Source organism: Annulohypoxylon maeteangense (assembly GCF_022496945.1).
Source record: "Annulohypoxylon maeteangense strain CBS 123835 unplaced genomic scaffold GGS22scaffold_30, whole genome shotgun sequence".
Taxonomy (NCBI): domain Eukaryota; kingdom Fungi; phylum Ascomycota; class Sordariomycetes; order Xylariales; family Hypoxylaceae; genus Annulohypoxylon; species Annulohypoxylon maeteangense.
The window spans coordinates 190,603-215,295 of NW_025953277.1; the positions used below are offsets into that span (position 1 = coordinate 190,603).

At 47.4% G+C, this 24,693-nt stretch overlaps 5 protein-coding genes across 5 annotated transcripts; 1 reads left to right on the forward strand and 4 right to left on the reverse strand.

The window, feature by feature from the left end:
• Nucleotides 1-388: 388 nt before the first annotated feature.
• GGS22DRAFT_193544 (oryzin precursor) lies at nucleotides 389-1,913 on the forward strand (the record flags this gene model as incomplete). The annotated part of the gene is made up of 4 exons (XM_047965397.1): nucleotides 389-990; nucleotides 1,096-1,241; nucleotides 1,300-1,582; nucleotides 1,679-1,913. The coding sequence occupies 4 exons, from the start codon at nucleotides 389-391 to the stop codon at nucleotides 1,911-1,913; spliced, it is 1,266 nt and encodes a 421-aa protein (XP_047814029.1).
• An 89-nt stretch (nucleotides 1,914-2,002) lies between these two features.
• On the reverse strand, nucleotides 2,003-5,482 carry GGS22DRAFT_99214 (OPT-domain-containing protein). Its single transcript, XM_047968631.1, has 7 exons — nucleotides 5,247-5,482; nucleotides 5,024-5,184; nucleotides 3,478-4,973; nucleotides 3,305-3,356; nucleotides 2,915-3,146; nucleotides 2,666-2,722; nucleotides 2,003-2,548 (listed from the first exon to the last, which is right to left on the reverse strand). The coding sequence occupies exons 1-7, from the start codon at nucleotides 5,363-5,365 to the stop codon at nucleotides 2,092-2,094; spliced, it is 2,574 nt and encodes an 857-aa protein (XP_047814030.1). The 5' UTR covers nucleotides 5,366-5,482; the 3' UTR covers nucleotides 2,003-2,091.
• A 1,436-nt stretch (nucleotides 5,483-6,918) lies between these two features.
• GGS22DRAFT_99247 (amino-acid permease inda1) lies at nucleotides 6,919-9,418 on the reverse strand. Its single transcript, XM_047968632.1, has 5 exons — nucleotides 9,017-9,418; nucleotides 8,877-8,934; nucleotides 8,167-8,731; nucleotides 7,538-8,093; nucleotides 6,919-7,449 (listed from the first exon to the last, which is right to left on the reverse strand). Exons 1-5 carry the CDS (start codon nucleotides 9,302-9,304, stop codon nucleotides 7,195-7,197), a joined length of 1,722 nt encoding a protein of 573 aa, XP_047814031.1. The 5' UTR covers nucleotides 9,305-9,418; the 3' UTR covers nucleotides 6,919-7,194.
• A 4,408-nt stretch (nucleotides 9,419-13,826) lies between these two features.
• On the reverse strand, nucleotides 13,827-14,351 carry GGS22DRAFT_193547 (uncharacterized protein; the record flags this gene model as incomplete). The annotated part of the gene is made up of 2 exons (XM_047965398.1): nucleotides 13,827-13,995; nucleotides 14,059-14,351. 2 exons carry the CDS (start codon nucleotides 14,349-14,351, stop codon nucleotides 13,827-13,829), a joined length of 462 nt encoding a protein of 153 aa, XP_047814032.1.
• Nucleotides 14,352-16,001: 1,650 nt separating this feature from the next.
• Nucleotides 16,002-24,026, reverse strand: GGS22DRAFT_193548 (uncharacterized protein; the record flags this gene model as incomplete). Its single annotated transcript, XM_047965399.1, has 3 exons — nucleotides 16,002-19,683; nucleotides 19,734-20,851; nucleotides 20,910-24,026. 3 exons carry the CDS (start codon nucleotides 24,024-24,026, stop codon nucleotides 16,002-16,004), a joined length of 7,917 nt encoding a protein of 2,638 aa, XP_047814033.1.
• Nucleotides 24,027-24,693: the final 667 nt, after the last annotated feature.

A 24,693-nucleotide genomic window follows, 5' to 3' on the forward strand; every position in this document is an offset into this window, starting at 1 on the left:
TTCGGGTTTATGCGGATCCTTCTTGTGATATGCAGTTTGATACGCATTTAGGGAAACACTTACCTACCTAGGTACGTTTATGTCTCTTAGCACCTTACATGATTAAGCTATCAACAAAGTCGATGGAAGGGGTTATTGGTCTTTCTGACAAAGAGCCGCTGCATACCTCATCAGCTTCACATAATTGCCCGATCTTCCCCTTTTCTTACCGTACGTACAGGATAGTATCACTTGCGAATATCCATAGCCCCCGTCAATTCGCTTCTCCAAACCACCATATATTTATCGATGCGCATGCGTGTCGTTTCATTCATTGTTCCGTATTCTTCTATGATATCAATTACATCGGAGTAGAATCTTAGTCTATTCACCGGCCAAGTCCCGAGCAATGGTAAGTCTTAGAAAACTGTCTCTTTTGAGCACCACTGCCCTAGTTGGCCTCGATTCAGCCCGTGCCCGTTTCCCACGTTCGAATGACGACCCAGATCTCAACACCGGCAGATATATTGTTATCCTCAGGGATGGGCTGGAAGCTTCAGCCGTGGAACAACATATGCATTGGGCCACCAGCTTACGCGCCCGCGACACTTCACCGACGATCGAATTAGGAATGCGATGGAACATTGGTTCTTGGAACGCTTACTCTTGTACCATGGACGGAAATACTCTCGCCCAGATTAACGGGAGCGATGCTGTCAAGCTAGTCGAACCCGACAGCAGAATCGATCTCTTTAGGCACATCACACAAGAGAACGCATCCTGGGGTCTAGGCTCCATCTCTCACAGAGGGCGGGTCAATCGTACAGATTACGTCTACGACTCACGAGCCGGAGAGGGTACGTACGCCTACATCCTCGACACCGGCTTACTAGCAACACACGAAGAATTCGAGGGTCGTGCTTCTTTGGGTTACAATGCCGTCGGAGGCAGATTCGTCGACGAGGTCGGCCACGGAACTCACGTTGCGGGTACCCTTGGTGGCAAGACATAGTATGTGGACTCTACATCATCCCCTTGGCTTTTGCGGCCACACAAACTGTCTTTATTAGATAGATACTATCCTATGACGGAGTATTTCTAATCGAGAAAATACAGTGGCGTTGCTAAAAAGGCGAAGATTATATCCGTAAAGATCTTTGCCGGATACCGGTCGAGCGTATCCAACCTCCTCCAAGGATTCGAATGGGCTGTTGGCAACATTACAGGCGAAAACCGCCAAAAAAACTCAGTCATCAGCATCAGTTGGTTTCCCGCGAATTTTATGACTGTAGATGATTTACCTAATATGTATCTTACCAGGTGCAGGGGGCGAGGCCCGAGAAGCCGTAAATCAAGCGGTCAATGAAGCGTATAACCAAGGTATATTGACAGTCGTGGCGGCTGGTAATGCAGATCAAGATGCGCAACATTTCTCTCCTGCTTCGGCGGAAAATGCTATCACCGTCGGCTCCGTGGGCAGAAATGACTCGCGATCCATCTTCAGCAACTGGGGCCAATTAGTTGATATTTTTGCCCCAGGTGAAAGTATCGAGTCCGCGTGGATTGGCGACAATCAGGATACACGGAACCTTTCGGGTACGAGGTATGCGACGTTCTGTCCTTTTGTTGTTCTCCCCCTTTTTAACCCACCTTAGTGCCAGTCGCCCAAATGTGCGATCGCTGACTCGTATGACTACAGTATGTCTACGCCTCATATCTCCGGTCTACTCTTATATCTAAAGAGTATTATTCCTTATCGTATGGAAACCCCTGTAGATAGCTTGAAGGAGCTGCAGCAACTAGCAACACACGGAGTTGTCAGAGATATCAGGGGTTCCAAGAACTTACTTGGGTTTAATGGGAACGGCGAGACCGTGCTTGCAAATGGCCGAGCGCCGGTGATTTACAACTTGGATCACACAGCATCGAACTAAACCCGCGAGTTTCGCGCAGCTGAAGACCAAATACGGCAGACTACACAAGCTTCGCAATACCTACAAAGCCACTTTCTTTACCCTAATACACTTCAACGGCAGAATTGTAATATATAACATAATCACTATGAGTTTAACACGTTCCCTTGTGCTCCCAAAATGTTGGTATGATGAACTCCTAGTGGAATTCCCCTATGCGTGGACCAAAGTACTCACCCTCACCAAGTTCGTACAACGTGCAGGCGCTCTGCTCACATCCCTGAGACGTGACAGAATTGCCCCACCATTTCAGCTCAATCTCCGTCCATTGAAGAGAAAAGAATATGATGATGGCAGAGACAGCGATAGCGCTGCTGAAAGAGGCGGACAACACAAAATTGTACTTGGACCAGAACCCGAGATAACGCTGCTTTAGGTAAACCCAGGAGAACCAGGCAATAGGCACAGCTGGCCAGATATAGGACAAGTTGTACGGAGCCAGCGAAAGACTACCGTAGAAGATGGCAACTGGGTGTATCTGTCTCATCCAGGTCTTCTTGAACCTCTTGTTCATGTAATAAACGAGTATCGGGACGACAAAGCCAATGGGGAAGCCGGCTAATAGCCAAGTGTACATTCCTCCTCGACCGAAAACCCTGTAAGGCGAGTAGTTGTTAATGGAGGCGAGTTTACGGAAAAGTGAGTACCTGAGCGGGTAGGTAGGTAGGTAGGTAGGTAGGCAAATAGGTATTTAGTAGGCATCAAAAACTTACTTGATAGGGCCTACGGTCCCCCAAAGGACACTGGCCGTAAAAAATGTGTTAATTCCACTACGATGCGCGGTATTAGCAATGCTTACGAGTGAGTAGTTGCTTTATTTTGATAATGACGAAGACGTATTTGATATGATAAGAACGGTAACCATTGGGTAGGTAAGCACAAAAAGGAAACCGGCGCAATGGGGAAGGTTCAGGAGGAAAGGAGGTGAACGGGTAGGCTTAGACTGAGAGATATATACATACGGGCAGGTAAATCGGTTAGGAGCGTTGACCGTGCAGACGTTAGGAATCTTATTAATCTGGAAGTTTAGCACACCCACGCTGACGAAAGTGGAAACCAAGGTGCCCATCATCTGAGCTGCGAAGGTCTGCCGAGGCGGGATCTTGACATAATGAGCAAGCTTCAGGTCTTGAGAGAATAAAAGCGCATGGGCGCAAGTGACATAACCGAACGACTTGAAATAATTCATTGCCACTGTAGCATTCCAATATCAGTTACCCCTTATAGCAAACATAGTGGATCTCTTGTTTATCGGTTCTCAGGGTTTGGATCGGAAATTGAAGAATTCCCGAAAACGTATACCCATCGGAAAGGCATTACTAGAGAAGGCGAAGGGGGAGGGGGGCACTTACAAGCGTTTCCTGCTACGAAGGATCCTCCGATGAATTCGGCGAGTACATTCAGCTAGAGATGTCATCAGAAGAAGGCAAGAGAAGAGAAAACAGGAGAAAACAGGAGAAAACAGGAGAAAAAAAGAAAGAAAAAGATAGGTTGGTAATCAGTAACAAGAAGTAAAAAAACTAACAGTAACTTCAATTCCAGTTATAGCTTTGACGATGCCAATAGGGATAACAAAAAGGGCGCAGAGTGCAAGTCCGTAGAACACGACACCAGGACTCGTATAGGTCTCCCAGTGCGCGATCCCTACGCATCCGAGGGCGATCGCGACCGCAAGTATGATGGTATACCACCACTCGGGAACCTCGGAATATTTCGACATGAGCCTGGTGTGGACGTCCTGGTATTCGTTGACCGAGCCACGTTTATTCTTGCGAAAGCTGTTAACCAAGTTTACGAAGCCCATCTTGATTTCGTGGCGATGGTAGAGATACGCATACGATATGATAGACGAATATATAGCAAAGAAGAATAAGTATATGTTGACACTACCAGCTGAAAGGAAGGGGAACGAATATGCCTCGTACTTGGCGGCGTCGAATAATCCACGATCATCCACAGCGTTGGAAACGTTATAAAGTGCGCCAGTGTTGTCAAAGACACGGTTTGAGTTAATCGGTAGGTATCCGGTGTTATAAGTATTCGTATACCACAACGCAGCAATAACGCAGCATGCCATGGCTGCGCCAACGAACTTGTTCAGGGTCGAGAAGAATGGTATCATCAAGGGATCCGTTTGATCGAAAAGAAGAGTGTTCCAATCCCAAGTTGGCCAGGGGTTCACCCCCAGGCCGTTGTAAAAGCCCGTGATGGCGGAGAGATTCACGTTATTCGGCGAGATCCACGTAAGCCAGCTGAACACGCTCAGGGCGGTAAATATATAATTGGGAAACCAGAAGTAAACGAACATGGCGACGAACGTTAAGCCGAAGAATCTGATGCGGGAGATGGTGAAGATCTTGCCAAACGGGCTCTCTACAGGTGCATTTTTATCGTTGTGAAAAGCCGCGTTGAGGGCAATCGTCACCAGGGACGAAGGCCACACACAATACGACGGGTAAACCAAGAACCGCCGGATTATACCAGCCATCCCGTAGCCTATATAGTTGGTTGAAAGCGCGATAAGTATCTGGTACGAGAACTGGCCAGCGTAGCTCTGATTAAAGTATGCCGGCAAGTATTGAACCCAAATGATATTGTTAGTATAGGGATAATTCCACGACACGTTCGCCATTATCGTGATGAGCATATGTTCCTTCCTGGAAAAGGGACCTGGGTTTAAGCTATGCCTCGTGCCCCAGAGGGTGATGCCGGCGTCCGGAAGTAGTCTTTCGAAGGCCTTTCCAATGGGGAACGCCAACAGCTGAGCAACGTTCGCTTGGACAGTAATCGTTGGCTGGCGAATGGAGAAGAGTTGATTGATGAAAGCGAGAAGCACCGAGAACCCCAAGCCGATTATCCAAGCTCGGATGGTTCCGCAGGGTATGTTGACATCGTCGTGATTGTCGACAACTGCACGCACTTCGGCATAAGGACTATTAACGGTGATGAGAGCAGCCTCGAGCTTCATCTCCTCGACCAAGACGGCGTGCTTCTCAGGATTCTCGAAGATATCCGCATTTCCTAACGAGACGGTTAATTCACCTTCTCGTCGTAGGCCGCCACGTACTCACCAAGGAACGCCTTGATGCGTTGGATAATGCTAAAGGGGAAATTCGGGTCATTTTCATGGATTATCAGCACCCTCTCCATCATAGGTCGGATTTCTTCCAAGGTGAGTCGGTCAGCTAACCCCTTAGCTTCGGCGAGATCGTTCTCTGTAACATTCAGATCTCTATAACGTGTTTGTTAGTGCGCGCTCGTGGTATCCATCGAGAGATATCGACAGGCACGTACGTTTCTACCTGAGTATTGGCCGATAGCTCAACGTCGCTGTTGTTATAACCATCCGAGTCCGCCTTCTCGTCCACCCCCTGGGAGGTGATTGTCCCTTTAGTCTCAATATCCTGAGCCATGCTGATCTGTTGCCTGTATTAAAATATCTCCCTGTATGGTGTACGGTGGAAGTAAGTAGGTTGCCCTGCGCCTGGCATAGAATTAGATGCTCATAGAAAGTCGGCCGTACGGGATAAAAGAAGGCGTGGCAGCCATATCTATTAAAATCCCCACGTACTCCCACTCGCTCTCCTAGGCAAGAAGGGCTGCCAGGAGAGTGCGTAGGCAGTGGTACATGGTAACAAAGTCGCACGACTACCCGAAAGCAAACACCCATACGGTCAGGCTTGGAACGGACAATGATATATTGGTCTGATAGGTTATATCGGCATCTTGTCCATCCAAGACAGCCCAGTGATAAGAACGATGACCTTCCACAAGTAGATCGGCTACATACCTAGGTAGGTACCGTCTCGAGGCCGAGATAATTACCAGTTACTTTTATCCGTCGCACAATAACGTAGCTGCTCTGCAACAATACTTACTGAGAGGGACCTCCAACCTGTTGGTCTCACATAGATTGGCCATCTTTGTAGGTACCGACCTCGTTTGCCTAGTAGTAAGTCACCTCGTTATCTTGTTTCGGGGGCATGCCAAATTACCAAGAACGTCTCCCCCGCGATAATATCGGCATCGCACATCATTGGAATGAGAGTACCAGAAGCCCATACTAATACTTGGCAAAATAGAAATTATTACAGATATCACTACCGAGGGTTGCATTGCTCACATTATTGCTACCAGGTAGGTACCTACTCTGCTACTTTTACCCCCAGTCTGAGTGGCCTGGGCGTGTCGTCAACACGGGCCTCCATGTCAACATATACAGACGTTGTATATCATACGCGTGTTGATGTTTGCCACGATGTCCATCAAACAGGGCCGTGCTGTTACCGAGTTATGCTTCGTCGCTAGTTTTCGAACCAACAGTCAACAGTTCTAGCCAGAGGAAGACCTATTTGGGAAGGAGATGGGGTGACATTGGTTGGTTTCCCTGCTTGGGTCGGAGAGGGGGGGCGTAGGGAGATAAGAACGAAAATCTAGTAAGCCATTATATATCAAGGTGAACCTGGGGTGAGTACGAAGATCTCATCATTGACAAAAGAAAATAACAAAAAAAAAAAAAAAAAAAAGCCTTGGAACTGAAGAGAGTTTTTTTTCTTATTTATATAATATAATGATTACCTACCTACCTACTTACCTAGCAACCTACCTTAGTACTCACCATCTACCTTCCGACGGAGCCGTAGTTTCAATTCATCCTTTCATCAAAGCACACGGCGATCATATGCTTTGAGATATATAGGAATTGATGTTGACTTAATGTATGACTAGTACCGTAAAGTAGGTAGGTAAGTACTGGGCTTCTTTACTTTATACCTACCTAGGTACCTACCTACCAAGTTCACCAAACTTCGATCTCCGTGCCTCAAGCGTTACGGCGAGGTGATGGCTGATCACGTCTTTCGTACTGGATGAGAGCAAAACCGCTTCTCAAATGAGCACCTAAATCTATTCTACCTAGTTTGCACTTCAACCTGGTCGAGATATGCCAAGAACAATAGCGTAGTAGTTGTAAACTAAAGGGCGCGACTCGTCCTCAAGGACCTTCTCATGCTGATAGAAATACGTCTCCGCTCGCCATTCGGGTTCTATCACTTCTCATCCAGGCATTTCTACACGTAACCGGCCGTAGCGTATCACGACCTCTGGGCCGACGAAATAGCGTATTAGTCACGCATATATCTTCTCAGGTTTTCTATGTTCATATATACACGATGCTTAGCCGAGTATCGCATAGGAAAGATACGACCTCGACAAGAACATCCCCCTTGTATCGCTTTTCGAATTAAAACAATAAATGGTATAAGCGACTCCAGGCAGGCTTTGCGGCAATCCGTGCACGATATTCATTGATCTCATCCCAGTCAACTTCTCGCCGACCGGTGTCCACATCGATCTGGTGTGTGCGGAGCCAGCCGGTGCGCTTCCATGCGTAACCTACGACCCAGAACAAGATAACGACGGGAAGCGCGAGGTAAGATTGGAAGAAACCTGCAGCGTCGTTGAAGCCACCCTCGGGAGGACAGATCGCGACGAAAAACTAAAGCCAGTTAGTAAATATAAAGGACATATACATAGAGGTGTGTGTATATGTATGTGTGTGTGTGATATGGACTCGTTATGCTTACCTGGGCAATTAATACCAAGATGATCAAAATTAATCCGAGCCACGATCCCCAAACACCACCGATCGCTTTGAAGGGGATTTCGTCGAGGGTGTGGCCGTGATATGCCCAAGCTTTTCGGAATCGGATGTGCGACAGGCAGATAGAACCCCAGGTAAAGAGGGCGGCTAGACCTGACAAGGCCAAGAGCCAGTCGAAAATATCCGGGCCAGCAGCGGCCAGGTTGAGGTAGGCCAGCAGTCCGAAAGCGAGAAGTGCGCCAACGGAAAATGTAGGACGTCCGCCGCGGTCTACGTAGGAGAAAATCTTGGGCGCATAGCCCTGTTGAGCGAGGGCCGTGAGAGTGCGGCTTCCACCGTAAACACCTGATACACCGATGGACACGACCGAGACTAGGATAATGAAGTTCATGAAGTGGTTGAACCCGGTAAGGCCGGCATACTGTCCGACTAGGACGAAAGGCGAGGCGGTAACATCGTTGGAGCTGGTGGCGTTCAAGAGATGAGGGTCATTACTAGGAATTAGAAGACCGACAAATGTAAGACCGAGGATATAAAAGCTAAGAAGGCTCGTCATCAGCATCAACCTCGCGTAAGGAATTTGGGGGGGGACGCGACTCGAAGAATACTCACAGGGTGATACGCCAGAAGACTTGTTTGATGGCACCGGGAAGAGCCTTGGCCGGGTTTTTCGCCTCGGCGGCAGCGAGACCAACCAACTCGGTCCCGCTGAAAGAAAAGGCGGCGGTGACAAAGACGGCGCAGAAGCCACGGAAACCGTGACGGAACGCACCGGGATCGTACCAGAGACGCGCGCCATAATAATTGTCATACCAACCTCCTTCGGGACCACCTCCGAGGACACAAACCAAGGAGATGACCATGAAGATGACCGTGGCCGAGAGCTTCAATATCGAGGCCCAGAACTCTTCCTCGGCATAACCTAGAGTGCCGAATATGTTGACTATGATGATAAAGACGTAGAAGACAGTGATCCAGACCCCAGAGCTTATTTCCGCGTTCCAATACGAGATCGAGATGGCGCACACTGTCAACTCAAGCGGAACGACGACGGCCCATTGCAGGACGTAATTCCAGCCCATAGCGAAACCCCATGAAGGATCGATAAAGCGAGTCGCATACGTGTAGAAACCACCAGAGACAGGGTACATGACAGCCAGCTCACCAAGAGCATAGACTAGAAAGCGAGAGGGGTCAATACAGGCCATCCAAGGAAGATATCGCGACGGGAAAGGTGGGAGGTAAGGGGTAGGAGGCGAGAAGAGCCAGGCAACGAGAGAGGGGGAGAGAGAGAGAGAGAAAAGAGAAACGACTATACATACCGACGTTGAACATCATCACACCAATAATCAAGAAGTCGATCAAGAGAGTGGCAGGGCCCTAACCGAAGCCATGTTAATTAGCAGGAGTGTCGATGGAGAAAGAGAAGGGGGAGCCCAGGAAAGAGACTCTTGCGACTTACACCCGTGGCTAAAGCGCTACCCGAACCGACGAAGAAACCAGCTCCAATCGAACCTCCGATAGCGATCATGTGCAGATGCCGGGGTTTCATACTTCGGTCGAGCTCGACAACTCCGGCGCCGTAGTCGCGCTTCTTAAAGGACTCCAGATTCAGACCGTTGCGGGTAGCCCATTTGTCAGACCTCTGAGCACCTTCTGCCTGGTTAAGGGACGGGCTCGAGTAACTCGGGAGGCCGACATCCTTCTCGTCTTTGCTGCCGCTACTGGCAGCGGGGTCGGAAGACACCATTACGGATTACGAGATTCGTCGATTAGCTCGGCGGCGGCTGCGGCGGAGGAGGAGGAGGCGGAGGCGGAGGGGGGGGGAAGAGAAAGAGGAAAAAGAGAAGGGAAAGGAGGGGAAAGACAAGAGGCGGTTGTTATTATTATTATAGTCCAAGATAAGGAAGGGGATGGGATGGGATGACGATAGATAGAAGGTAGACTATGAACGAACGGCCAGGAAATGCGACAGTAGATGTTCCAATCAGGCCAGAGGCGGCCGCTAGACTACAAGAGTCTTATAAGTAAGTGGAGGGAACAACGGGATCGACGTTACAGTATTAAGAGGGTTAAGAATGTTAAGAGGGCGGTTGTAGACTCTTATTTATTATCGAATGTTTGGGAACCTATTGAACCTATTGAACCTGGTGAACCTGGTGAACCTATCGACATGACATGGTACTGTACAATGAACTTCGTGTATAGTACTTCGTGCTTCGTTATATTTCATACAAGGGTATTGATAGGGATTGGTGGATCAGTAGGATACACTTAGGATAGTAGGTACATGATAATAATTGCGGAACGGGGGGGAACGAGGAGGAAATCCTGGTAAGCTGGCAGGGCAGGCTGGCAGACTGGGTGGTGGCCAAGACGTGCTGGCCGCATGGGGAAGACGAAGGACGAAGGATGCCTGTAGCCGAGGAATAACGACATCAACGACAGCGAGTGTATGTAGTCTGGGCTGTCTAACATAGTATATAGCTCTGGTAGCAGTTAAAGCGGTTAAGCAGCGTGTCAGGGTCAGGGTATGAGCGTGTCAGTGTGTCAGTGTGTTAGTGTGCCAGTATCTGTATCTGTATTTTTGTGTCCGTGTCTGCATCTGTGTGTCTTAAATAATATTACAGTCAGGATCTCCTCCATAAAAAGCGCGGGATGGTAGTAACTTAGCTGTAGATCGACCGTATATTTAATGAAATTTTAATGAATCGATAACCGTTCGTGTAAGGGAGAAACCAAAAAAAAAAAAAAAAAAAGGACAAAGAAAACGGGGAAAACGGGAAAACCGAAGAAAACGAAAAAGACGAAAACGGTCAGCTTCGGGGGGGGGCAACTCGCGTGATACTCTCTCCATCCTCCATCTTGGCCACCCCGAACCAAGCCATTACTCCAAGCAAGCTAGTATATTTCTAGACAACGCGGCCGAGACGAACACGCGCGCCTCGAAAGCAACGCCGCCCTCATGCAGCTACTTACCTGCATATCCAAGCCTTGTTTCTTCTTCTTTTTTTTTTCTAATTTCTTTTTCTTTCTCTTCATCTTCGTCATCATCGTCTTCTCCTCCTTTAAGCAACATGGTTAGGTAATTAGCTAGATAGTTACTCAGGTACTTAGTAAGTAGTCTACTATTAACTAACTGACTAGTTGGTTCATAAATCTTTAAACGTTGACCGAATTGCGACGACATATGAAACGATAGGAATCGCATACATAATACAAGAATGCCTTTAAGGTTGTTTCTTACATACCTAGTACGTATGTCTCTCCCCTAGTCGAGATCATACCCTCGTTACCGGTCCGAAAAGGCCTGGTTTCACTCTTTCTAGATAAGGCTAAAACTGTTGCTGCTGCTGCTGCTGCTGCTACTGCTGGACCAGTGCTATGGAGGTCAGTGCTGGGTAGGTACGCACGTTTACAGCGTACCGCGTACAGCGTACTTCAGTGCAGGGCGGCTCCAAAGATCTCCAATATTTCTCCACCCTCGGATCTTAATTAATGTTTAGTTTCCCGGACCCCCTATGCCCCTTAAGTGCCTAGGCTGCTAAGGTGGACACTGAGAAAAACCTTGGAAGGGTCGTCTGCCGAATTGCCTCACTGACGATGCTTCCCCGGTTTGCCAAGTCTCTACTAGCACCTCTAGTCCTCAAGCCCGCTTGCTTCGTAATAACCTTAGAAGAACCTTAGAACCGGGACCTTGAACTTTTTCAGTCTTCAAATTCTAGAGTTCTCATATACTATACTATACTATATTATATTATACTGTACTAGGTATTAGTACCTAGGCAGGTAGGTAGGTAGGTATGTATAACTCTAAATGTTGGAGGATTATCTAAAGTGCTGACGGGCATTCGCGAAAGGATGCGCTAACATTTCACAGCGTACCATATCTTGTATGTACTTATTAACGCCGTTTTGCTCCATTTTAGATAAGAGTCCATATACGTTCTGGTTGGCTGTTTCCAGGTCTCGAGGGGAGGCGCAGTTCATTTACATAGCATGCTGTACATAGTACAGTACACACCCCTGTCTTCCAAAGTTGTTGTACTTTTACGAAGCAGCAAAGTACCGTACTTTTCTTTCCCATTCTCCCTTTATCAATATTAATATGTTCTCTTTTTTTCTTTTTCATCTTAATACATTATAAAAATCCAATGACATAATATATATTAGCATCGTCACGTAGCTAAAATAAATAAAAAATTATACCTTCTCTTTTTGGTACATACCTGCTACATCCTATGTAATCACAATAATTTTTCCCGTGCCCAGCTCTTGGTAAAGTCTAGGCTCCGATTACATTCGTATCCTGTCCTGTCCTGCCTGTCGTGGACAATATTGCCGATAAGCAATATTTAATCAAGACTCTATGTAAGTACGTATGTGCTAAAGCAAGTAGATGCCTATTAATAAAATATTTTAAAATATAGGTATAGCTTCTTGAAAAGAATCCCATAAAGTAATTTCGGGGAATTAAAAAAAAAAGGCCATGACTGTGACAGGTCGCCAACCACACGTTGATCAGGCCAAGACGCTGTAGGTTTCGCGATGGCGATGCTTACATACGTACCTAGGTGCTGGAAGAATGGGAAGAGCGAATGGTAGAGCAGAGGACCGAGTCCAAGACATTGGGAGCATCAGAGAACCATGGTTGGAGATCACCCTTCCCTGCATCTTGGTTACAAGATTGGCCATAACTACGATCAGCTATTTACTAGATCGCGAATCCTTCGATATGACTTGACGACTTAATTTCAATATATAGGTAATAAACTGCATTAGACTTACTTACATATCTAGTGTGTACACCTACCTTCCGGAACGAGCTTAGACGGACCGATGGATAGATGGAGACGGGCTGGACGGTGACGGGATAGGATGAAGGCAACGCGTAGAACCTTTCTAGAAGTCCCTCTTCTTGTCCCTCTTCTCGTCTCGTGCGCATGATGGTCATACGGTAAGCATACTATGCCCAGTATGTTAGTTTCACGGCATCTTATTAACGTACATACATATTAACTAGCCAGCTAGCGTAGCCGAAGCTGTAAGGCAAGACAACGATGATTCGATTCTTCCGCCTCTTATACATAGTACGTAACGTGGTATCGTTCTAGAATAATTCGTCACCGATATCATTAGTCATAGCGCTTCTCGCCAATCTCATCAGACAGCATTTGACCGAATTACATCTATGGATACTGGTAAGCCATGTTGTTACTAGGTAGCCCACTCAAATCCCCAGATGTTGTGATAATCTGTTACCTAAAAATCTCTATCTGAACTGCTGAGCTGCTCAGCAGTCCTTCTAAAGACGACTCACCAGCTTACTCACGCCACTAATTGATTCGATAATTGGTTAAATTGGACCAGCCAACCCCTCTCCTCCTTCTCCTCCTCTCCCTCCCCCCTGTTCCTCAGGTCTGATCGCCCCCCTTCCCCTCCCCCCTCCGTGTGCTTTGACCAACGAGCAGGCCTACCTATGTAGTACCAAACGACGACAAAGCACATGTTTAAACACTTTTTTTTTTTTTCATCTTTACAATTATCTTCTCGCCCAACGTCAGCCTTCTACTATCTCGGTCAGCCCGAGCTGCTTTTCTTGCTGGTATCCGGCGGTGACCTAATTTACATATACCCGCCTATCATACGTAGCATGTATCAGTTCTCGCCGCCTATTACGATCTCTCAAGACCCGGTAATACGGTAACATGCCCTAAAGAAGGTTCGGTGTGGCCCGCGGGTGGCCTGTGGGCGAACCCCTAATTCCCTGAGCGCAAGGGTTGCGAGGGTTGCGAGGTCTGCGAGGGCTGCAAGGGCTGCAAGGGGTGGGTCAAGATTGGAGTTCGCTTCCGTATTGGCTGTTTACTTTTTAGTACTTTTTCCGTCGCCTGTCCATTGCCATTTCTCGTACGTAACGTTATGAGCAACTATTGGCTAACACCGTCGATAAGGCTTTCGCAGAATGCGGAGGGCATTAGCCAGAATATACCTACATAAGTACCTAGATACATCCACAAATAGTACCGGTAATGCATCGCTTCAGAGCTGAAAAGGAGGGCGACCTATTTTCGAAAAGAATCGCGAGTCTCTTATCTATCAACCTCCTTTGTCAGTAGGTATGTATGTATGCATACATGTATGTAGGTAGGTAGGTAGGTAGGTATGTACGAGCGAAACTACTACGACCACTGTAGTAAGGACGCGGACGTTATCACACGTATAAGAGCCTCACCTAAAGTCGACTACTTCGATATCATACCCTACTCGCCCGTTCACCTAGTGTAAATCTCGAGTAGAGGGATTAGCGGTCCCCAGGATCTCACTGCCATATCGACTCCTCCGGCCTGGAAAGGGTCGATTTGCCGATTATTGGGGGTGCTGGTTTGTAAAGAAGTTTGCTCGCTCAACCATTGTCGCCATTCGATGTCAACCGTGGACCACCTGCTTGCCACCGATTAGAAAATTACCTAGAGAATATGAAATCCATCCCCGAGTGAGGCATACTCATCTGGCACCCCATCGGGTATTTCTTTGCCCATTTTTCTATCACTGGACCATACGTGGATCTGCCTTATCCGTTCTTCGAGCATATGAACCCTCGAACCGGAATATTCCTGGCAAGCCCTCATACAGAACGTCCGATCTTCGAACCTACTACCAGACGCCTCCGATGTTGTTGAATTAGTCTCATAATTGTCCAACACGTCTCTAACAAGTTCGAGTTCTTTCTTAGACGTATCTAGATCTTGTAGTATGCTCTTCGTAGCGGCAGCGAGCCAGCTGGAGTCTTCCCTCATTGCTCATTTATTTTCTACCTGAGCGAATAATGCTAACATGGGTTATCTGACTGTCGGGAACTGAGGCATGGGGATGTTCATGAGACTGATTGGTGAGCATACCAGATAATCTGCTTGTTTGAAACATGGGCTCGTAATCAGGACATCTTTGTCTACGGGAGAGTAAGTGGGTCGGTTGACAAAGATAACTTCCAGACAAAGCAGATTTTAGCTTTGGTGGACGCATACAATGTCGTGACAAAGAGACGCAGAGACATATTGTCATTATCGAAGTTCGACCACGATACGTAGCTTAGTATTAAACCTAAAGTGAGCATTCACTTATTCCCGCCTCTTGTTAAGAATGAAGTTTTTATTAACAATTGATTATATCAAGCCAAAGTGTATGACTGAATTATATTTCTTAACAAGGGACGGCACACGCAGGGTAAATACCTACTACCTAGGTAAGCAAGTAAAGAAAATGGAATAAGCCCAGTTTACATAGCATCATGTTGTATTACACAGGATATTCAACTTGGACATTATAAGGGGAAAGCCAACAAAAAGGGACCAAAGGTAGAAAATAGGAGTCTTTGTCATGTTTTCTAATAATAACCACGAGATGTTGTACAACAAAATCACCTTAAATAAAGGAGGTACTGGATATCTATCTTAATCGTAAAAGAGAGATATTATATATCAGAATTATGTATTGTTCGTCGTCACAATAACATTGTAAAACAAGCGGATGATCAGCGATGTTTTATATAACACTGTTCGCCCCTCACCCTCGCCTCCCAACCCCCCAAAATAAATCCATACCTACCTACCTAATAACTGTTCGGTTCTGCATACGTGGGTCTAGGTGAGTTAAAACATCTGATTAAAAGGATCTGATATTAGGAAAATGTGTTGGTCAAATCAACAGCGATACCACTGCTACGAATGCCAAGCAGGATTTGGTCGTCAGGAAGTTCGTATACCTTGCCTCGAGGCCGAAGATAGTAGACCCTGCTCAAAGCTCATAAGAAGACGGCCGGTTGTTCTAGGCTATAAAACCTGTAATAACTGCAAGGAAGCTAGAAAAGCAGAAGAGATCTGCCAGCAGAAGATCTACCGTCAAATACCCCTGTACTACAATCTGGAGAGACGAAGGTGTATTCGTGAGGCGTACTGGTAGGTAGATAGACCATAAACTAAATCCCATATACCCCAATCTCATCCCCACAATCCCCGTACCCCCCTTAAACTGTCCCTTAGTTCTACGGGCAAGTAGGTAAGCAACAGTCGGGTAAGGCACATTTGGGAGCCAATAGGAAAGCGAGGAGGAGCGCTCTAGAGATGGAGGAGGGGGCCAAGGTCGTCGTAAAGCCAGAGCGAAGGGCTGGAGGTAATTAAGTCGACAAAATGACCGAGTCAAAAGTGCGGAATGATTGTGCTGATCTAGCATACTACAAGCCGAGGTACTTGTATCTCCAGGCTAACCTGTATAGGCATAGAGGAATTAGTATAACAATGACTACCTACCTACCTAACACATCAAAATAATCGTGAAATGACGGAGTAATAGATAGATACAGGTACCCATATACTTGGTGCTCATGTGTTGCCCCCATCCATGCAAGTGTCAACGAATGTGTCAATAAATGTGTCTATATATGAAGAAATCTATCCGGATATGGCGGGTATCATCATTTTTCCAAGGAACGAGGCCCCCTTCTTCGTCCCCGGAGCGCTATAACCCAGCGTGATATCTTCTCCGAGCTCCTCGTCACTTTGACTGCTACCCATCGTCATAGACGCCATTGATGTGCTACCGCCACTTCCCTTTGGCTTATGGAAGTGCCGTTTAGGGTGGCTACTGGGCGTTGTGTTGGCTAGATTAGGTGCTCCGCCAAGTCTGCGTATACCTTTGGCCCAGGCCGACTGAGTCCCTATCAACATAGGACTCTTGCTACGTCTGAGTTGCAATGCGTGCTTTTTAGCGATGATCAATTCGTATTGCTGCATCATTGTTGGGTGGTCAACGATCTCCTCCATCGTGAAGTCCATACCCCCGATGCCTAGGGCTGAACTCATGTTATCGGTATAGTACCTAGCAAGCTCAGCTGCGGGTATAAGTGCGCCCCATATCTCATAGAAAGGCACTGAACGGATATCAGGCATTTTGAGCGATTGGGCCTCTAATATCGTACCCCATGCAGTTGAAATGATGGTATGGACATCTCGAGCCAGATCTGGGTCGACCGATTCTATTGTCGACGGCACGTCGAGTTCACGCTTCGGTGTTGGCAGTGGGATCCTCGACGTAGAATAATCGTCGCCGAGACCTTTCAAGACTATCGGTTCCATGACGAAAGATGAGGTTAGAATGGTGATGACCGAGCAAAACATTTTCATCACGTCGTCTGCAAAGTATAGGGGCAACCTCTTCTCGCAGAACATAAGAGATATGTCAACGCTAGCAACCCCCGACGTAGTTGATTTGACGAAGATGTCAGACCCTTGGTGGCTTGATTCTATACAGCCTAGCTTACAGCTGGCGTTGCCGATAACAAAGTTAGTCGACTTATAGTCCTCAAATTGGTTTCGATGGCAAACAACAGTGCTGAATCGCGACCAGGATGGCCAAGGCGTACATTTCTGTACGATATCGGAGGTCTGCATGCCCTCATAAGGAACGCTAGCGACATGCTGGCCTTGTATACGCCGACAATATTCATATGGTGTGATGGGGGTATCTGGAAGTTGCGTTCGCACCGGTATAATATTGCCCACGGGACCAACGACACCTGAGATATCTACCTTGCCTGTTGGGAGACTTAGGTTTTTGCCTTCGATAAGCTGCCCGAATACCACGTCATCCGTACTAGACAAATTTGAAAGAACAATAGACCACGCGCCCTTGAGGATCGTCTCGAATTGCACGCCTAGATTATGCAGCGATCCCACGGATATTTGCTGGTGGAGGGTTATCGAATTTAGGTTGATGCTCGCGGGCGAGGGTTGAGATACGATTTGCGTCACTGCTGCTCCCGTGAGGAGAGAGCTCCAATATTCTCTCGCACAGTTTGAATGTGTAAACTGAGAAGCTCTGACTACTTCACAAAACCCGGGACGGGGAACGACCTTGTCGCTGCAACCAAGGCCATAAAACCGACCGAGATCCCGAACAAGTATAGGCAAGGAAAAATCGTCGTACTGAGCCCTAGAGAGACGGATCAACATCATAGAGCTCTTTCCGGCATCAAGATAGGAAAACTTGGTGATGGGTCTACGGAAATCGGGCGTCTCTGACTTCTCCCTCTTGATGATCTTCGCTACCAAGTTACCGAGTCTCCAACTCTGGCATTGGACCCTCGAAAACTCTGGGCGATACGACCGGAGAACTGTCTGGTAAAGTTGCCGGTCATGGCTCACAAACGCGGTTCGAAGGATCGGGTGAGCCTTGGTTAGCATGAAGCATGCAGTTTCGAGTGTGCGCCAATCTAACGATCCGCTGATGTTGATTGTCAAGTAATCGATATTGCCACGGCTCTGTAGCATTCCAGACTCAACAAACATCGTCTGAATGTAGGATGCCTCTGCCACATCCTCAACCACGCTTCTATCAGACCCAAGCCGAGGCACTATCGCTTCTTCAACCGAGTTATCCGGCCGGCCCAATCGGTCGGTTCTGTCATCTTGAGCAACTCCGGGAGATGCCTCCGTCACGACCCCCCTACAGATTTCGGCGAGAGGAGCATCGCGAAGAACATCGACGATAGAAATTCCAATGCCTCTCTGCTTGCATTCGACGATCAAGTCGTGGGCTAGGACGATGTCGCCGCCCAGACTCAGGAACCCATCGCCAGCCTTCATCAAGTCTTCTTCTACATCAAGGACATGTGCCCAGATAGCCCTCATACGGCGCTCGACCTGGGTCAACGGGAGGGGTTTGAAGCTGGTATCCTGAACCTCCTGCGGATTTGAAATCTGTGCCAATCCTAGAAGTTGCTTCCTGGAATATCCCGCGATCATACGCTGAAGCTCTAACCTGTTGATATCTAAAGTCGCTGTTAGCGGCATGCGCATGACTGGTATGTACACCGAAGGAATCATGTAACTGGGTAAGGTCTCCCGAAGGACCATATCAGCCATCTTTTTCGATAGGTACAACCTTTCCCTAGCCACACGATCAAGGCTTAATAAATTTTCACTGCTTTGTAACATGTTCTCTCCAAGCTCTACGAATGCAGCAAGGACTGGGGCCGAGGCTGGGTCGTTGAAGGCTATGGTCTCGACAACCACGTCAACACCACGACCAAGACACTGTCGCAGCTTAGGCTCAACCTCTGAATGACGAAATTTTCTGCCATCAATTGTTGTCTCTTCACTACCACCTGAGATAAATTCGATCTCGCCGTCTTCTAGGTAGCGAACGTACTGCCCCGTTTTCAGTAGATGGCCTCCAGACTTTTCTAGGAGCGATCTAGTCTGTGATTTATTCCTGCTGATCCAAGCCTTGATATTAGTGTCAACAACGTTGAGCCTGCTAGCAAGCGTTGGTCCCCCTATCACCAATTCCCCAAGGGCCCCGACTGGCATAAGTCGGGTATTATCCTCAGGGCTAACAATCCAAAAGTTGCCGCAGAAAGGGCTACCGAAACACTGCGAGGTCTTCGAGAGGGTGAGCTCGGTCGTAGAGAGGCCAAGGGGGCCAGCTTCGGCACAGCCATAAGCCAGCAATACCTTTGTTGCCTTGTTGATCCATGGGATATAGACGTCACTATCTAAGTTCAGTGTGCGGAAGCAGACCACAGCCATGTCTGGTAAATTCTCTGGGTCAATTTTCCTGGACAGCGTCGGAGTTAAATATGCCCAGTTAACATGCATGCGCTCAACTGCCCCGGGAAAGTCCGCAATTCTTTCCGAGGACGATGGTATGCAGACACATCCTCCATTCACTAAGGTAGTGAATATTTCCGAGAGCGCAATATCGACGCTGTATGATGAAATTTGCATAACCCGGCTCGACGGGTTTATGAGCAACGTCGACCCCTGCCCAGCACATGCAGTTGCTAGAGCGGCGTGACTGTACGAGATACCTTTAGCATTCTCAGAAGATCTCGGACTGAAGAGAATACATGCGATGTCGTGGAGTGCGAGTTCCGGAAGCGTCATATCAACGACTTGTGCCGACATTGCCGAAACAGTCTTTTCATTTACGATGATAACCTTAACATCATGCCCACCTATGCAACTCTGGACATTATCCGAAACCAACACAAAATCGGGATCGACAGTCTTGAAAACCCAAGCGAATGATGAGATTACTTCAGCATCAACGGGTATTAGGATCGCGCCGGTACTAGGGTCGGTTAGTATATGCTTTTACTTGAAATGGTGTCGCCGACTTACTGCAGTATAGCTAGCATGGCAACCACGGCCCATCGACTTTTTTCAACGATCACCGGTACGGGAGTTTGGGGCTTTAGGCCGGAAGCAAGGAGATGCTTAGCGAGGACAATGGATAACCGATGTAGACGGTCATACGACAGGCTCCCATCCCAGGAACAGATAGCTTCTATATCGGGGTTCGTCGACGCTGTCTTTACAATTAATTGTTGAACAAGCTCCTTTGATACACCAACTTGAGGCATGCTATTCCACGCTAGAATCTGTCTATGGTCACGCATGCTGAAAAGATCTGTTTCTTTGACTGTGCTCGCCGGCGCATCCATGATGGCCTCTATGGCTCTTCCAAAAGCGCAAGCGATAGAGGTCGCCTGCTCCGGTGTGAGTATTCGGTATCCTATATCGACCGTAATACTACCGTCGTGGAAATATACGTCGATATTAAGATCAAACTCTGATGCCTGCTCTGTTTTGATGTGACTGCACTTCGTATTTATAGAAAGGTCGGCCAAGAAAGATTCATATCCGAATGAGAGACAAGTATTAAACAGGCGTCCTCCCTTAATTTTTAGCTCATGCTCGATTCTTGTAAGGGGTACGTGCTGATGATCGAGTGTTCGCCGGCGTTGATCTTCCGCATCCAATAACAATCGTGCGATAGACTCCTCTGGAGGAATGGCGAGCCGGAATGGCAATACAGTCGAAAACGAGCCGACAGCATTGTCTAAGCCCTCGACGGGAAGCGACCTACCAGAAACGCGAAACCCAAAGCAAATGTTGTTCGTCCCGATATAGGTTCGTAATAGCAGACCCCAAGCAATCTGAAGTATGGTAGAAATATTCATATTGTAGTCCTCGGCGAAAGTTTTGAGGCGCTCAGATGAGACCCTAAGGTCGATAGATGAGGTCTCCCATTTGTAAGGAGTCGGTTGCTGTGAGGTGAGCTTGGGGAACCGGCACGGCTGAATGCCATGTAGATACTCCCGCCAGAAATCAACACTGCAAGCCTTTACCTCGAGGCATTTCGTGTATTCGAAATGAGATAATTTGCGTGTTAAGGGGGTTCGGCCGTCCAAGTAAGTTTGTTCAAGTTCTCTGAAAAGTATCGCCATGCTGGCAACCTAACCTTCGAATTAGCGATTAGCCATGGGAATCAAGAAGAGTATAAAATAAATTTACATCACATAACGCTTGGCTAGCCTCTAATTTCAACAGGGTCTTCCCAGCCACTTTGCAAACGACAAGCCGATGCCACGGAATACCTTCGTTCAACGATAGTAGCGGTAGGTTCTTTAGTGACATCATTGCATCCTCGACGCTATCACATTCGAGAAAGAGCATGCTAGGCGAGTAAGATCGTAAAATCAACTGGTCGTATAGTCCATTCTTCGAAACGGCCTGGGAGAAGACGGTTTTAAGAGACGAGTGCTTCTCTGATACTTTAAGCCAGGCGTCGCAGATCCGGGAAATGTCAATGGGACCATCAGGTGTATCGATATCATATATCATCTGCGCGTTGGAGCTCCCTGGTATTAAAGACTGATTCGTAAGGATGTTCTGCTGAACCATCGTCGTGGGATGGATGGCCTCGATATCAGAAAGATTGAGGCCAAGACGAGGTAGAACTGCCGTGTTTAATTGACCGAATTCCTCGTCGGTAACTTCTATGTGAGAGATATTCGATGAAGGTAGGGCGGGCGACCCAACTTGCAGGTCATTGATAGCTTTGCGCACAGTGGTTTCGTATCCATGACACCAATTGTGTATCTGCTCCAGATATGCACAGTTCCTGGGGTAGAGAATCTTGAATCTGGTTTCTCCTTGGTCGACCAAAATCGATACTTCGAATATAGAAATTCGCCCAACATTACGCCCAATATCCGATGTTCTGGAGGCTAGAGTTTTATCTGGTACAGGTATCTGCTCAAGTAGTGAATCGTGACTTAGTACGTTTTGCACAGTACCAGAATGGGTAAAGACAAGCTCAAGGGGACAATGGGAAGAAGTGAACTGCAAAGGGCTCTCCCGGGAACTGACACGCCGTGATTCCTTCACGTGGCTGAGGACAGTTAGAATGTCGTCTGTAGATAGAACATCTACAGTTAACGGGCGAAGCGAAGTAAACCACCCGACAGTCCCCGATGTGTCGAGCTCTGTATCAGATAAAGATCGTTCATTACCTTGATCCCACAGAGTAGGGACTGGCCGGTCGCGAAACGTTTGCGCAAAGGAACGAACAAGAGCGGCCATAAAAACATCCACCGTATCCATCCGTAAGGCCCGGCACTTGACCTCAAGTGCAGACGTAACGCCTTCACTGAGCGTAAAGGCGGTGGCTACCACATTTCCATACGTATTAGAAGCAGAATCGACTCCCCAGTAGTGAGGATTCCCTGCTGGGATGTCGAATGAATACTCCATCTCCTGATAACAACTCTTTTGAGAAAGCAACCACTCTGTGAAAGAGAGACTACGGCCAGATACAAGGCAGCCATTGGTTAACAGTGCCTCTAAGTCGTCTACTATGATGCTCCAAGACTTGAGGTCGACAACAAGGTGGTGTGCGATCATGTAAAGCATCTGACGACCATCAGGAGTGCAGAAGTGGTGAGCAGCAAACACCGGACCAGCTTCAATATCAATAACCCCTTGCGCCAAACTTATAAGTTCTTCGACTTCGGCATGGGTTTGGATTGAATGATGCGAAAAGCGAAACGAAGACGAGATATTAGATTCTGTCAATTGGCACCAGGAGCTCCCATTCGACCGGAACCGACATCTAAGCATGTGATGGTGGCCAACGATGGCCTCAATTGCTGCTTCAATATCGACCACATTCAAGTTCTGCTTCAACCGAAATAACATGCTTTGATTAAACCTATAGTCCCCCTTCGCGGCTTTTCGTAGTTTATAATCGCCACCCATGGACGTATGTAAATATAGATGTTGCATTGGCGACAGGTCGGAAATGACGCCAGCATCCCCTCTCGAAATCCTAGGTGGTGATGAATTTAAAGTAACGGGGGAAATAGGTTGAGTTAAAGGTAGCTTCTGTATGCTACTTCCTGCGATGAGAAGTTTCAATTTTATCTTTGAGTCAATAGAAAGAATCTGGTGATATAGCTCATCATTGGCGTTTTGTATCCATGTTTGAAGCTTTCTCCGATTATTCTTCCCACCATCGTCCAAGGGCATCTTTTCCAAAATTACCCAGAGACGAGGAGCAAGGCCTGGTGCCACCCGTGATTCGACTGCTTTGCGAATTGATGGTAGTTGACTTGTACGGCAAGGATTAACGAGCTTGACTTCACAATCATCAGGTCTTTCCACAAAATAACTTGTTAGAGTAACAAATGCTACTAACTGATCCTCGAATGGGCCAGCCTTTGGTTTGAGCACGATTGCTCTCGAGATATCGCCATGTAGGGTTAGGGCCTGTTCTATCTGATTATAGCGTCTTCGAGATGGTCTTATTTTGAGGTATGACTGAGAAGCTGTGTATCTAGCCGGGGCCTTAGGTGGAATCGCTGGAGGCCCCTCGTCCTGCGATGCTTGCCTCTCGGTGCTGCCCAGGTGATTTCTTACTGAGATTGGCTTCAACGGACTGACTATTGTAGTTGGTATATTTTTCTCCGAGTATTCAGACGGGGTGAGCGGCGTCACATATGTCTCTAGCTCCGCAATAGTCTTACAGTTCATGATGTCCTTGGTCTTTATAACTAAGCCTTCGTCCATACACCTTGCGCGGAGTTTCCTGGCCTTTCGGTGATTACCCCCGAGGTCAACAAACGACTCATCGAGACGTAGCGAGTCATTGTCTAAACCAAGAACACTAGCCATTGTGGCAGTAATACGCTCTTCGATCGAAGCACCCATTGATTTTCTCCATTCGCTGATGTCGGTAGGTGACGAATAGACCGATGTTGAACTAACGGAGTCCTTCCTCAACAGCGTTGCTTCATTAAGAAGCTGTTGAGGTTCACTTGTATTCGAATATACTGAGCTTGGGTCGTCGTCGTTCTGCAATTCACGAAATGGCGTGGGGAGTGAACTCGCGTCGATGCCTAAGGCCGTAGCTACTGCGAATCTTAGGAGTTCTCCGTTGTCTTCCGGGGCCTTTAAGGAAGTTGGAGTGTCAGATGATACTAGAGAATTCCTCCTATACATGCTATCTACTCTATTGAGCAGGTTTCGGGGTTTTGAATTCAGCTGACCCAACATGTCTTCGTTAAACAGGTCTGCTGAGCTATCTGTCGAAGACGATATCAAGAAACTGTCTTCTGTCGAACGTGCCATTCTTGAGAAAATAATATAAGATAGAAGCAGAGATATTGAATACTAGAGAATATGAGGGAAGGGTCGGGAAAACCAGGAAGTGAGAAGCTGAGATCAAGCCCTTGCCGCCTTGCCTGACGGGTCCTAGGGCTACGGGTTACACCTAAACGTATTCGTGAGGGATGCTCGAAAGACAAGCGTCTGGTAGGGATTAAAATACATTGAGCCCTAAGGAATCTAGATCTATGATAATAGAGTAGAAGGAAGATAGTAAACAGGTAGGAAAGAAATAGGACACCATCATTATTTACCAGCATCGGGAAGACATACTTGGCCAACAAGTTAAGACTCTAGACCACATACGGCGTTTCGACGCCGCAACAGAGTGGACATGCCGACTCAAGTCAAGCAGACCCTGGGTTAACCACCACATATGTGGATGGGCGTAGAGTACATTGGATGAGTCCATGGGATACCACGGGTTCTTTTACATGAACGGAATTTTAGCCTATAGTTGTTTTAGTTCTTTAAGCACATGGACCTAACGCTAAATAAGATGATGCCATCAAACAAGAAGGGCACTTCGGCGATGTTAGACTTTCGCGGCCTCTATCCGGAGGTCACGGATAGTCAGCCGAGTAGATCCTAGCTACATCGGCCAGCTTGGCTAAGGCGTTGCCTCTGGCTA